Source organism: Schistocerca gregaria, chromosome 9, assembly GCF_023897955.1.
Source record: "Schistocerca gregaria isolate iqSchGreg1 chromosome 9, iqSchGreg1.2, whole genome shotgun sequence".
NCBI lineage: Eukaryota > Metazoa > Arthropoda > Insecta > Orthoptera > Acrididae > Schistocerca > Schistocerca gregaria.
Window position 1 is genome coordinate 171,697,553 of NC_064928.1, and position 15,836 is coordinate 171,713,388.

The 15,836-nt window shown below is 36.4% G+C and overlaps 2 protein-coding genes across 5 annotated transcripts in view; one reads left to right on the forward strand and one right to left on the reverse strand.

Annotated features, from left to right (window-relative positions):
• The window catches only part of LOC126291699 (mitochondrial 2-oxodicarboxylate carrier), a 77,346-nt gene extending 73,784 nt beyond the window's left edge, over positions 1 to 3,562 (forward strand). For all 3 annotated transcript variants that reach the window (XM_049985332.1, XM_049985331.1, XM_049985330.1), the window contains exon 8: positions 64 to 3,562. In XM_049985332.1, the coding sequence (XP_049841289.1) occupies positions 64 to 184 (121 nt within the window). In that variant the 3' untranslated portion in view covers positions 185 to 3,562. The remainder of the gene's footprint in view (positions 1 to 63) is intronic.
• A 1,723-nt stretch (positions 3,563 to 5,285) lies between these two features.
• The window catches only part of LOC126291697 (vam6/Vps39-like protein), a 100,789-nt gene continuing 90,238 nt past the window's right edge, over positions 5,286 to 15,836 (reverse strand). For both annotated transcript variants that reach the window (XM_049985325.1, XM_049985326.1), the window contains exon 17: positions 5,286 to 6,403. In XM_049985325.1, coding sequence (XP_049841282.1) covers positions 6,337 to 6,403 — 67 coding nt within the window. In that variant the 3' untranslated portion in view covers positions 5,286 to 6,336. The remainder of the gene's footprint in view (positions 6,404 to 15,836) is intronic.

The following is a 15,836-nucleotide window of genomic DNA, read 5'->3' on the forward strand; positions in this document are numbered from 1 at the left end:
AAATTAAAGTTTCCATTATATGTAGCTTAATGAGTAATAAACAATATAAATTTTCTGTTCCAGATGGAGAGCACTTTACAAGGGATTGTTACCTAAAGTTCTCCGCCTTGGTCCTGGTGGAGCTATTATGCTGGTCGTTTATGACTACAGCTACAACTACCTCAGTACCAGATTCCCCGATTAGTGTCTGTAGCACGCTGTATCAAAACCTAGCCCTTACCTAATTCTTTTTCCACGCCTAACCTTTGCTTAATACCATGAGCTGCTATTAGAAGTGTGCAAATATCTGTCGCATTGATTACATATATTCACTTTAGTGTACTGCTACACTAAACAACACTAATATTTGAAACCTGACTTTCTTTTATGTCCTTTCAGAATATTAAGAAATTTGTTAACTACACGTTAGAGCCATATATTAACTGCAACTTTAGTGTAGGTAATAATGTCTTAGTAATCCCAAATGTACACAGAAACTCCTCTACCCATAAAACCAAAAACATTACCTTACAAGCTGCAAAATGGCATCTGTTTCCTTCTTTTCTGTTATAGTTGTATCTCTTGCAAAAGCAACGAGAATCCCGTGATATAGGCACCAATTATAAAAATCTGGACAGTTGTAAATTATACCAAATCCATTTTGTTTAAATTACAGAACATGAACTGAGTCAAGGAAAAAACAGCCCATTAGTTATTTGTTGGCACAGCTTGACATTTTTCAAAGCTTCCATTTTCTTTTACTTCTAGAAAAACAATATTTTTTATTCAAGATTTTATTTATCCATAACTAAGTTCAATCTGAATCAGAAAAAAGTAAATAAATAAAAAATTTATTTTAAGATATGAAACAGAAGTAATATAGCAGCAGTTTGATTCTCATATGTTGTTGATAACTTCCTGTGCTGGTAATGTTCCTTGTTTCAAAAGGTTCCAAATAAAACCTGCTCTAAATTTTTTACTGCAGCATCTACAAGAATAATGAAATGTATAAATTGTACTAGTCATCAAATACTGAATTTTAAATGCTGGTCATGTAACATTCCTTCATAATTAATAATTTTATTTACACAATTAAGAAACTATATTTGAACAGGCTAAGCTACTGTACTAAGGATCTTTTAACTCCTGCTTTCTATAAGTAATTTTGTTAAGTGTGGGAGCAGAGTTTATATTTAAAAAATTCTTTTTGTGGAATTTGACAGCAATAATTTCAGGAAATTCCAGTCAGTAAAATCATACTGATCTGAATATTTTTACAATGCTATTATTATTAGGCAGATCTATCTGTGCATCACTTATTCAGCTAATGACACTCACTAGTGACAATCAGGATTTTTCTATTTCCACGTCGTCACAAGCCAGTGAAATTTAAATGCAGACATGACACATTTTAGTCCTTTCAAAGTACACTCTACATCCAAGTCCCAGTTTCCCCATCCTTGTGTTCGCTTTTGCCATATTTTGCTTGACTGTTTCTTTCTTGTAAATGTCTTACAGTTCACTTGGTATGATCCCTTGTGCTCGTGCTGTTTTTGCAGAAAATTTGTTAGGATGTTAAGGTATTGCCATGTTTGACAAATGTCAAATTTTCTTCCTGATACCAAAACAGCTCCTATGGAGTAGTGACAATTTTTGTGGATGCTAGAAGTGTTCTGGAATAGAGTGTGTGTATGTGGCTTGCAGGATTTGCAGCCTGTGTAATGGCAAGATGATAGGTTTGCTTATGAAGTTAACCTGATACATTAAAAGAAAAATACAAAACATATCAATTGTACCTGTTGCTCATAAGAGCTAAGGAAAAGGCATTTTATTGTATCTCAATTAATGAAGTAAAGACTGAAGAGCTCCATAATTTGTGATGCTATTTTAAACTGTGTGATGTTCTATTTAGTTTTATCAAGAACTGATGATTATGTTTATTTTTGCAGTATAAACAAAATTTTGCAAATTCATGCTATGAGTGTAACTAAGATATTAACTACCCATATTTTAAATGTCTTTCAAGGGTGGTTTAAAAAAGTTATAATGTCGGTTGTCTTAGAATTGAATGCTCATGTTGCCAAAGTTACTTGATACATAAAGCAAACAAGTCTCATTTTGTACATTGGGATGTAGAAAAACTATTTGAAGTGTCTGTAATCTTTTAAGTTTTTTTCAAATTAAACTAACATATTTTGTATGTGAAAGGAAAAGCTAATTGTCTTGGTACTAATGCATAAATATTTTGCAGATAGTCATCATTTTATGTTTATGTAGGAACAATTGTATTTGTTATTAGTTTTCAGTTTTGATTACACTTGCTGTAGATTCATAAATCTTTAATGAGACACAATATATGGAACAAAAGTTCCTGATTTAATTTTGAGACATAAATGACAGGTACAGGGCAGATCAAGTCAGGTGTTTGTTCTCAAAAAGCTTGATCATTTTTCATGAAAATTTTGGAAGATGGAATGCTGTGCTACTAAGTCCAAAAATTAACAAAACACAATTTTTGGATTTTATCTATCGATTTATATGATGTTCCTCGTACACATCGATACTGTTTAGTGCACAGAGATAGTTAGTTGGCTGATAGATTTGTAGCCGTCATAAGATAATTGGTTATATTACTGAGGGTAAAGTGCCTGCAAATGAATGAATATAAGATGTGATATGCACTGACACTAACACACAGAGAATGAAAAGTAAATAGTTAACCTTTTCACAAATCATGCTTCCCTTCTGTACTATTGTTTCTTTGTGCTATTTACTAAGACATGTGTTTCTGAAAACAGTATCAAACTCATATGCTCAAGTTCTAATATGTGTTTATATGGGCTGCTACTGTAAAACAAAGCAATGTTTAAAAAACACCAGATATTTCACATTTATCATAATGATGACTTCATAGTATGTGCCTTATCAAAGTGTTTTGACGAATCTCTTTTTCTATCTGTAGGCATAACATTTGTTATTCTTTACAAAATAAGAACTGTGCCAAACTTATATAAGTCTGATGTTGATCTTCACAATATTAAGCCAAAGAGTTATTGCTTATCAATGATCGAACTTTTGAAAGTTAATAATAAAAGATACAATAACAGCACTTGGCAAAATTTAATAATCACAAACATGGACAAAAATGAAGTAAAATATGCAGGATAATTTATGTTGGAGTGACAAGCTGAAAGGATGTGTCCAGGCAGGAAGATGTCAGATTCGGAGAAAAAACTTGCCATTTATTTTCTTTTTGCCTGGGAGGGAATGATCTTGCCTGTTTGTTTTGTTCTAAAAGATGGAGAAAACTTTATTTTTGTCAAGTGTAGTCATTCTATCTTTCACTCAGTTTGAGCAGTCTCACTTGACATGTATGTTATGCTTTATATACGTTAACGATTTGCTCTACTGCCTTATACGTGATGCAATTAATTCTGTGATCATCAGTTGACAAGGGCTACTGTAAAAGGTATATGCATTGAACATTGTTGTACTGTTAATGTTATGAAAACATTTTTATATTGTGTTGTACAAAACTGCAGTGTACTTTGTGGGAACATAAAGAATTTTCTGCATTACAGAAGGTAACTTTAATTATTGTTTAATCACAATTGAAGTATATACTACCATCCTCTGCTCTTAAAACTTCAGCTGCACGGGAAGTGCACGTGTGTATTCAGCTCTTTCAGTACGATTTTGTGAGCCATGCTTTTACAGCATTGGATATAATTTCTGGGATGATTGTATGAGGGCGTGCTCATAAGAAATGCCCCTGCATTTTTATGTGGAAACTCTTAAAACATTTTAATAGTCCTAACATGTGTTCTTTAAGTTTCACAAAAATAGGATCGGGCCAAGTCGGGACAGTATGGAGGACGATTGATGACAGTAAATCTAAGGAATCAGACTGTTGTAGATGCAGTGTTTGTGTGTGGTCTGGCATCGTCAGGCTGAAGGAATGGTGCTCTGTGTGTGGAGGAAGTTTTCTGTGGTTAGAAATTCAATTACAGCAAGCTGTTTCTCATGCACTACATAGTTGCATTACACCTCACCACATTACACACTACAATTCGGAGCCCCATGGTGGCAGAGGGTTGCAACTTGTGCCTGTGCCTGTGGAGTAGGAAAATTGTCCGAATAATACACAAGCAATACTTCAACAGAAGGAGAACAGAATAAAACTTTGGAGGCAATACTTTTCAGCGCACCCTAGTACATCAGAAGTCACTATTTTCCTTTCAAATCTTTTTCTGTTTCTCTGGAACACCATAAGTCACATTTTACATGTTCTCAAATCTCACCCATACACTTACATGTACATCTTCCCGCACCAACAATTTCGTAACTATTTTTGCGAGCTTGTATATGCAACCTTGCTCAAGATGACAATGACTAATGCTATCTGCTAATGATTGTTATCCGAGTGTCCAGACATCCACGTTCCCATCTTGATGCTGTAGATAAAACTGGAGCTTCTGAAAAGATGACATGGTGACACTTCTGTACCTAGTGTTGTTGCTGGGTGCACTACTGTCAGCATGCATCCCTCTGATGCTGCGTCAAAAAAATGGTTCAAATGGCTCTGAGTACTATGGTACTGTGGTCATCAGTCCCCTAGAACTTAGAACTACTTAAACCTAAGGACATCACACACATCCATGCCCGAGGCAGGATTCGAACCTGCGTCCGTAGCGGTCACACAGTTCCAGACTGAAGCACTTAGAACCGCATGGTCACACTTGCCGGTATTTCCTGTACAATATACATTGAATGTAAATTAAAACTCACTTGTAAATTCGGTTTTTGGATTTTATATTACGTTCTTTTATTAGTTACATTCTTTTATTACTCTTAATTATCAAATAATACTGGTCCACAATAATATACAGAAAAATTGGAAAATCACTCGTGATTGGAGGTTTAAGTTGTGAATGAGGACTCTGACACTACCTTCCGCATCTTTGTTCTTCCTCTCGAGTCTGACAACAGGTGGAGCCCTCCTCTCCTTTCCAACTTTTCCTAATGATTCCCTCTTTCCTACCTTAAGAAAGAACACACAAATTCTGAAAATTAGGATTTGATTTTGTACAGTACTAGGAATTTTGCCACCTAAAGGTAAGCCACTATGCCTTCCCGTAGTTCAATAGATTTCTCGTGATGCTGTTCAATACATCTGCCGCTAGTCTTTTGTTGAGTGAGTCATTATTTTTATACACTTACCCCAGTTACATTTTATTTGTGTGATAGTTTCAGAACTCACAGTGAAAAATATTCATCATCTGAAATGAGAATAATGAAACACACACTTAAAAAGAAGCTATAAACAAGTTTTTATTTCCAATATTTTTCTCACTAGACCGAGTCATAAATATGAACATGTTATCACATGCAGGCTTAAATAAAGTTGCTGTTTTATTACTGAACATGTGAGAAGCTTGAAACTGTTAACAACAACAATGCTCCCACTGGTACAAATTATGGAACACTGGGCAGATGCTCTTATTAAGTCGCCTTTCCGCACAGGCAATCAAGACTGTTTAAAATGTTTGTAGCAAAAAATATTTAAAAAAATTAAAATGGAAGAACTGGCTTACTCTGCCCAAAATGTGATAGAACATGGCCTATACGTAACAGAAACTGTGGTGGAAAAAGGCACTTTGCTGCTTCTGTTGTTCATGCAAGTTCTTACAGCTATACAATATAAAATTAAAACATTTTATGTGTAATTGTCCTAGTTTATCAAAGATTAACATGTGTGATAACTTTTTAATCTATTAACAAAAAATAAAGTCTTTCACAAAAAAATTTAATTGTGATAAAAATCTCAACACAAGTGTCACAATGACAAAAATCTGAATGCCCACCACTGAATGTAACAAAAAGGCTGAACATTTTATTTTTCCCAAACAAACTTATTAGGAAAGCATTAATGTACCTGACAAAGATTCACACGGCACCTATTTATCTGAACATACATGATTACTACAGTCCTTACTGCATACGTTAGAAGCTGTTGTGCATTTGAGGTGCAAAATATAACCAGATCAATTAAAACTTGACTCGCAGTGTCTTGGCCAAAATACACAAAGTGACAGTCAGGCTCTAATGCCATAACATGGGGGCCCTCCAACTTGACTAGCTTCGGTTCTCAAATACATGCTCCCCTCAGAGCGCTAACTGTAAACTGCCGTAAGCTACCGAACAGTATTCCCACAAACTGGTCTACATGTATTCTGCCAAATCGACATGTCAGCAGATACAGACCTGTCTGCACACTTTTAGAATACAAAGAGGTACTCGGTTTGCATTTTCACAAAGCTTCTGTGATGAGCACAAAGACAAACCAGGCAGTTTCCGCTAAGTAGTCCGCCTCTCCTGGCACGAGTAATGGACTATGTCACCATTCGGGTACCGAGCAAAGGCACTGGAACAGAGAAGAACAACACTAAGATATGCTATGGCAATTTAAATGAAATTAGTTGTAATGTTAGCATCAAATTTGGTGACTACGCAGCAGACGAGGTGAAGGAATTCTGCCAGCACAGATGCAAAATAACTTATGAAAAAAGTAGCAAGGAGGATAAGTGGACAATCATAGGTAAAAAGAGAATTCTCCTCAAAGTAAATCTGTGAGTATCAACTCTAGCCCTTGTCAAAAATGGAAAGTCCAGGATGGAATAATAAAGTGGATAGGACAGACTGCTACTCACCATAGTGAGTCACCTGAGCTACAGACAGGTACAAAGAAAAAGATAGTTTGAAATGTTTTAGATTTTGGGCAAGCACAACTCTCAAACATTTTTTTTTATTTCTGAAGAAGGACAGTGCCTGTGAGATAAATCATTTACAGCAATCTTTTTAATTGTACCTGTCTGAACTCAACACCACCTCTACGAGGTGAGTAGAACTGTAGCCCTGGGGGAGGTCACCAAAGGTGGGATCGACATGTTAAAACCATCTATACAGCGGTGTAAATTTGGCTCCATTGTGAGATACCTTGGGTCCTTTCATCATAGTTGGCCCTTATTTGCAAGTAATCGATAAAAAAAAGAATGTTGTTTTATGCTCTAGAGCCTTAAAAATAATATCATTATGCAGAGTGTCAGTGTAGTGTAGTGTGTAAGATACAATCTTCATGTGCAGAAGGTTGTGGGTTCGAAACCTGTCAGATGCTTTGAAATTTTTATTTTTTAGTCTTTATTGAAATGACTTTGATCATTATTTTTAGTCAAATAACTGGTTAAAAATAGATTTAATTTCTAATACTTTCCTGCATCATTTTCTCAGTGTATTGACTCTTTCATTTACTCTCACTTTTTCTTCCTAACATTCTTTTTCTGTCTGGAATCTTTGTGCATCTGATTTTCATTCTTTCATTTATCTATCATAATATTTAAATGTTTGCAAATGGGAATCTACCGATTAAAAACAAAAGACAAAATAATCTCTCTATGTTGGCTGTGCAATGGTGCCAAAAATGTATTTTGTGTTATAAGTTGTACACTTTTTTTGGGCAACAATCGTCATTAAACATTTAAAACATAAATTATTGTTGCACTGTGGACAAAATAATGCACGAGGATTTAAAGAAAAGAAGGGATTATTAATAAAATGAATGTCAAGTAAAATGAGGAACGGAAATAATGAATGCAAGAACAATAGAACTGACAAGGATGGATCGGAAAAATTCTGGGATCAACTTGATCAACTAGTAAAGACTATACCGGATACTAACAGTAAAATTCTGCTTGGACACTGTAATGCGAAGATAGGACAAGAGAAGAAATTTCGAGGTGTGGTGGGGGAATGGCCAGAGCATAAACTTACAAACAAGAATCGGGAACAGTTAATTGAATTTTTTATTAAAAGTGGATTGGTTTTGAAGACAACAAGGTTTAAGAGAAGACCACATAAGTTAATGACATGGAAGTGCCCTAACGTCCAGCTAGGAGAGTTCCAGATAGATCATGTGGCCATGGATCAGAAAGTCCATAAGAAAATCTATATGTTTAAGTGCTGCATGGCATCGATGCTGACTCAGACCAATACATTTCAAAAATTAAAATCAAACTGACACCTAAAAGAAAAAGGAAACCTCAAAAGTTAGATACAAAGAGAACATATGACCCTGGTTATATTATTAATAATCAGATGTAGTACAAGAGCCCCATAATACTTTTAAGTGACAATCTAGAAGCCACTGTCAATCAATTAAAAGCCTTGGCTGAAGAAGTAGCTCCAGTATGGAAACAGAAGAAACATGCTCGGTGGAATGAGCAATGCGATGTAGCGATTCAACATAGACATAAGGCCTGGTTAAATGACCACAAAGGAGAACTGAAAGCTCCAGGTAGGAATTAATAAATGCTAAACGATCAACCACCAAAGAAATTAGAAGGATCAAAAGGCAATTTCATGACTCGCTAAAATCTATCGAGGATGCTTTCAATCACCACAAGACCAGAGATTACTATCAGACATTTAAACAATACCAGTCGAAATGCACTCCACCTACTCTTATGATGAAGGATACAAATGGGAAGGTGGCACATAACAATGATGACAATTCAATGATATTGGTTAAATATTTCAAAAAGTTACTAAATAGCGCAGAACCTGAACATCATTTGGAATCTGACACCTATCCAAGAAACAAAATCCATTTAGAATGAGTTTTACTACCACATCCAGATGAAGTACAAGCAGTAATTAACTCACTTCTGAATTATAAAGTGGCAGGTGAGAACCAACTAGTGGCAGAACTTTGAAATATGCAAATGTACAAACTATTCTGAACTTACACAAACATCTTACTGACATTTAGAATACTGAGAAGTTACCAGAGGAATGGAATGTAGCAATAACCCATCCACTACACAAAAAAGGAGATAGATCGGATCCAAATAATTATAGGGGTATATCCCTACTGGTTATTACTTATAAAATTTTTCCCAAGGTTCTGTATTTCAGAATTCATGAACGGCTTGATTGTCAACTAGGCGAATATCAAGGGGGCTTTCGTCCAGGTAGCTAGTGATCACCTTTGTCGATTAAGTCTACGATAGTACCTCTACTGTCAATTCTTATACAATTTGGTTTACATCAGAAACTTGTCATCCTCATTGCTGTCACCCTCCGAAACACTGAACCTTTTGAGATTCATACTGGCCTTCGACAATTCTATGGATTGTCTCTATTATTGTTCAATTGTGTGCTGGAGAAAATCATGCGTGAATGGAATAAAATATGCCCACCATCTGTTAAGATTGGAAGAACGATTCGACTTAACTGCCTTGCATTTGCAGATGATTTGGTGCTGTTAGCAAACAAAATTGATGAAGCAAAGGTACTGATAGGTCAACTAGAATGATTAGTGGCGAAGGTTGGATTGCAAATTTCACTTGAGTAAACAGAAATGATGCCCAGCTTCCCACTTGACACATCCCATATCATTCTCCATATTGATGAAAAATTAAAGTAGTAAAAAAGTTTAAATATCTTGGTGAGATTATTACCTGGAGTGCTAATGAAAGTGCATCAATAGATTGTAGAACATTAAAACTGCAGTGAGTACAGAGAAGCACATGGGCAACCAACAACAAACGATCTCTCTCTATAAATGTTAAATTTTGAAATTGCTCCTCCATCGTTAAACTGGAAGCAGTGCAAGTGCAACACTAATCAAACTAAATACTCAAGCACCAACTGACAAATTGCAGAAAGTTGATAGAAGAATACTCCAAACAATTATCAGTAAAAAAACATCAAGTTAATGGGCACTGGAGAATGTCATATCTGCAGAAGAACGAGCAGCCAGATCACAGCGAATGAAGAAATTTTGGAAAACGAAGAAATGGCTGACTGCTAAGACCTAAACTTAATCATTGTAGAGTCTGTTGTATTATGTTTGATTTTGGTGTTCCAATGTGGGCGTAAACTAGGTAAATAAATACCACAGATGAAAAAGTAATATGATTAAAAATACAAAATTAAATCACAGTTTTTATAAAAAAAATGATAATCACATTGATAAAGATTCCAAATGAAAAAAGAATGATAGGAATAAAAATGAGAGTAAATGAAAAAGTTAATACTATGATTAAAAGACACGACAAAAGACTAGGATTAAAAAGGTACATTTAAGCCAATTAATTGAATAAAAATAATGATCAAAGTAATTTGAAGTCGCAAGCTTCTGCACTTTAGGGTCTTATATCTTAACCTCTGTGCTACACCATCACTTTGACTAACGTTATTATTAAGTATATACAACTTCACTTTTTTGTTGAAAGTCCACTTCGACGGAAGGGCTGCACGGTGACATACAATACCAGGGATACTAACCTACACTACTGTACAGATAGTTTCAAAATATTGGTCCCACTTCTGGATCCTCTCCTTGCTAGTTTCAGAAAGAAATTGTTACCTGTGGGAAAACCACAAACAAGAGAATCTAAGGGTTTGAGATGTGGTACTAGAGAAGATTTTGGACAATGAAGTGGACTGATAAGAAATGGGAAGGTTCTCCACAGAACTGGCGATGAAACAAATATAATGAATTTAGTGAAACTAAACTTCTAATTGTTGTCATTTATAGGTCCCGTAACTTTGACTTCAGAGCACTTCGGCTCAAGCTAGAGAGGGTTCTTGATTCAATTTATAGGAAGTACCAGAAATTAGTTACATGTGATGTTGGTAGATCTCCTAAATTCATATGATCTGATGCAGATTGTGTTTTTTCCAATTAGGGTGCACAGTACAGTAGCACAGCCATACACAATATTTTTATTAATTCTTCATTACTAGATGGACATTCTGTTAGTAAAAGGGTGAATGGTCTTCCAGACCATGATGCACAAATTTTAACACTAAAAGGCTTTTGTACTCAAACAAATGTCACATATAGTTACAAACTATGTAGGAAAGTTAATCCAACAGCAATAAAGAGTTTTTTAAACCTCATCAAGAAACAGGAGTGGCAGGATGTTTATAGTGCTGATAACGTAGATGACACATATAATGCTTTCCTTAATACGTTTCTCATGCTCTTTGCGAGTTGCTTCCCATTAGAATGTTCTAAATGGGGTACTAGCAATAAAAGGCAGCGTGGACGGCTGACTAGTGGGATAACGATATCACGTAGAACAAAGTGGAAATTATATCAAAATGTTAGAGTAGTCACAATCAAGCTACAGTAGCCCATACTGTAAGTCGCTGAAAAATGTTATTACGAAGGCAAAGAGGATATGGTATGCATAGAATAGCTAATTCACAGGATAAAATTTAAAGCATATGGGCAGTTGTGAAGGAAGTGTCTGGTCAGCAGCACAAGGTCGACAATATAAAGTCAGTTCGTAGTAAAAAATATTTATATTATTGATAAATAAGATATATGTTCAGTATTTAACAAACATTTTCTGAGCATTGCTGGTGAATTAGATAAATATTTAGTTTCTACAGGGAATCAAATAACTCTCTTGGCAAATGCCTTACCAAGATTGATGTCTGAAATACTCCTCTGTGATACAGACAAGGGGGGAGTCAATAATTAAATCTCTCAAGACTAAGGACTCTCATGGATATAATGGAGTACCTACCTGTACATGTTAGCCATATATTTAGCCATATTTGTAATTTTTCCTTTAGGAATGGTCAGTTTCCTGAATGATTAAAGTACTCAGTAGTAAAGCTGCTTTATAAAAAGGGAGAAAGGGAAAATGTAGACGATTTTAGACCTATTTCTATTTCATCAGTGTTTGCTAAAGTTATTGAAAAGGATAATTGATCATTTTACATTACACAATTTGCTATCAAATGTACAGTTCAGCTTTAGAAGTCGTTTAACAACTGAAAATGCTATATTCTCTTTTCTCTGTGAGTTACTGGATGGGTTAAACAAAAGGTTTCGAATGCTAGGCATATTTTTTGGCTTAACTAAGGCGTTTAATTGTGTTGGTCACAAAATATTGCTCCAGAAGATGGACCATTACAGAATACAGGGAGTAGCTCACAATTGGTTCACCTCTTAACTTTAGCAACAGACAGCAAAAGATCATTATTCACAGTGCTGAGAATGGCTGTGATGTGGGGTCTGAGTGGGGTAAGGTCAAGTGGAGGATGCTCTAGCGATCAGTGTTGGGGCCACTCATGTTTCCTGTTTATATAAATGATATGCCCTCTAGTATTACAGATACCTCTAAAATATCTAATGACACAGTAAAGGATGTTGTGTACAACACTGGCTCGGTTTCAAATAGTGCAGTTCATGACGTAAGTTCATGGCTTGTACAGAATAATTTAACGCTAAATAACAGCAAGACTCAGTTTTTACAGTTTCTAGCAAAACCTGATGTTTTAATCTCACAGAATGGGCATATGATTAGTGAAACTGAACAGTTAAAATTTCTAGGTGTTCAGAAAGATAATGAACCGCCGTGGAAAGCCCATGTTCAGGATATTGTTCAAAGACTTAGTGCTGCCCTTTTTACTATTCAAACATTACCTGAAGTGAGTGATTGTTTGACACGAAAATTAGTCTACTTTGCTTATTTTCGTTTGCTTATGTTGTATGGTATTATATGTTGGGGTAACTCTTCCCATTATAAAAGGATATTTTTGGTTCAGAAACGGGCAGTTCCAGCAATAAGTGGTGTAAGTTGACGAGCCTCTTGCCGACACCTGTTCATGATTCTGGGTATTCTGACATTGGTCTCTCAACATATATATTCCTCACTGTCATTTCTTGTTGACAATATTAGTTTATTCCCAAGAATAAGCAGCTTTCACTCAGTTACTACCGGGCAGAAATCAAACCTGCATTTGGATCGGACTTTCTTAACTCTTGTGCAGAAAGATGTGCAGTATACTGCTGCATCCATTTTCAATAAGCTATCACTAGAAATCAAAAATCTTAGCAGTAATCCATGCGCTTTCAAATCGAAACTGAAGAGTTTCCTGAGGGGTCACTCCTCCTATTTCGTCGAAGAGTTCCTTGAAAAATTAAGCTGATTCTTGTTGCATTTTGACTGTGTTTACTTAAACGTATGGCTTGTCTTTTTTTTTTTTAGGTGCATAAACATTTTATTTTTATCTGTTATTACTTTTATGTTGTAATTTCGTGTAATGACACATTCCATGACCTTGGAATTAATGACAATAGCTGCAACAGGGCATTGATTTAAATCAATGGGAAGAGTTAAAAATTTGTGCTGGACTGCGATTTGAACCCCAGGTCTCTTGCTTACTATGCAGATATGCTGACTGCTGTTCGATCTGGACACAGTGGTCATTGCAACTACATGGACTCCCTAGCACATCTCCTGTCAGACCCAAATTCTCAACTTAACCACACACTACTGATGTTTTGCCCCTTGCCCATTAGCCTCGTAACTCACTTTCCCCACTGATATAAATCAATGACCTCGGGTACTAATGTCATTACTTCCTTTGGGTCTTTGATTCATAGTGACTGCAGGGTCAAAATTGTGTTTTTCCTTTGGACGTGTCTGAAAGAACAGACACCACATATATAATTAAGGCAAGGACAACCATTATCTCTCCTTCAGCAAGGACGGTGTGTGTGTGTGTGTGTGTGTGTGTGTGTGTGTGTGTGTGTGTGCAGTGCCCAGGAAAGCTTCAGGAAGAAAACTTTGACAGTGAGATGAAAATGGATATAAGCCTTGATCCTATCATCATAAATATTAAAGGGTGGTTCAGAAAGAGGGCCAGTTTTGAAACGTATGGTAAATTTTTGTTTTTCAGTTGGTGACATTGTTTTGGTTTTTTTCTATTGCCAGGAACATTCCGACTGTTGACTCAGTTTGAATTTCTCACATTTGATGTGTAACCATGGAGCAGTTCACTTGAGCACAACGTTATGCTAATCGTGAAAACGTTTTATCTGAATGGAGAAGTTATGCAGCAACTGTCACATGACTTTGTGCAATTCTAGGGCATAGTGAAGCACTGTATGAATCAACAGTTTGCAGAGTCATGAAAAAGTTCTTTGAAACAGGTTCAACAGTAAACCTTACAAGTCCTTGGTGACATCGTTCGGACTGAAGTCAGCAGAAAATTGCAGTGATTTGTGACAGTGTGGTTGTTAGCCCAACGAAATCATTCATCATTGTTCCCAACAATTGGGCTTAACCTGTTCTTCAGTATGGAGAATTCTCTGGGATGCTCTCCTTTACCAGCCCTGTAAAATTCAGGTGAAAGTGACAGATCACCAGAAGAGATGTCAGTTTGTTGACTAGGTTCTGACAGGAGGACAACAGCTTCATAAACAAAATCATCTTCAGTGATGACACACATTTCCACTTAAATGGTTTCATAAATAAGCTCAACTGCTGCATCTGGGGATCAGAAAATCCTTGCATAATTCAAGAAGCGGAAACGCATACACAACGCACAACGAGTGACAGTCTGGTGCAGCTTTTGATCGGTTGGCGTCATCGGCCCTTCTTCTTCTTCTTCTTTTAAGATGAGGCAGGACAATCTGTGGTAGTCAATGGACACCCATACCACGCGTTGGTGAGGGAGTTTTTGTTGCCTCATTTGGATGAAATGGACATTGAAGAGTTGTGGGTTCAGCAGGGTGGTGTCACCTGCCATAATTCCTGTGAAACAATTCAGTTGTTCAACAAGCAGTTCCAGATCACCTCATTTTGCGCAACACTGATCATCAATGGGCACTAAGGCCGTGTGACTTAACTGTTTGTGACTTCTTCCTTTGGGATTGTCTCAAGTCGGAGGTGTAAGCTAATAAGCTCAAAACATCCATGACTTGGAGGAGATTCGACGAGTTGTCAGAAAATGGATCCGGAATCTTGTCATGCAGTCAAAGTGAATTTCATGGACAGAGTTCTTGCATACTAGTGCAGTAGAGGTCATACACTTCACATTTTTCGTACATGAAATGGGAAGTCTAGATGAACGTGTTTATGTTTTTTGTTTGTGCTTTTTATAAAAATAGATTTCTTACTTTGATATAGCACAACTGACACTCTTTTTGAACCACCCAATACAATCAGAGGTTTCAGGCACAGAATCAGATGGAATTATGATGCAGACACTTTGTTGAAACTTCCTAATAGATTAAAGGTGTGTGCTGGACTGACTCTTGAATTCGGGATTTTACCTTTTACTGGCAAGTGCTCTACCAACTGAGCTACTCAGGCAAGCCTCATGGCCTTTCATCAGAGCTTTACTTCTGCCAGTACCTCATCATTTCCTATCTTCCAAACTCACAGAAGTTCTGTTGTGAAACTAGCAGGACTACCATTTCTGGAAGAGTATTGCAGAGACACATTTTAGCCACAGCCTGGGGAATGTTTACGGAATGAGATTTTCACTTTGCAGTGGAGTGTGTGTTGACATGACACTTTAGTGGCAGATTGAAATTGAATGGTTGGCAGTGGGCACAGTACTTGCCTGTGAAATGCAAAGGTCCAGAGTTTGAGTCTTAGTCTGGTACACAGTTTTAATCTGCCAGGAAATTTCATATCAGTACAAACTCCATTTCAGAGAGGAAATCTAATCCTCAGCCCCAGCACATATTTCACTGCAGAGTGAAAAATTTCTTATTACCTTTTATTGATTGGGAATTTAAGAAGTATGCAGACATTTACAACATTACAACATACTGCCCAAGGAAAAGCAGCTTGTTAGTTGTGATATTTAAGCTTTCCCAGCATGTACTGTAGTACCTCGCCAGACTGTGTTGAGGGTAAATTTGTCAAAAATTCCGATACTTCAACAGGCAACGCTCTGTTATTTTCCAGGCATGAATTGGAATACGTTTTAAAATTGTAAGGGAGCATTACCTGTCGAAGTGTCAATGGTTTAGTATTTCCTTG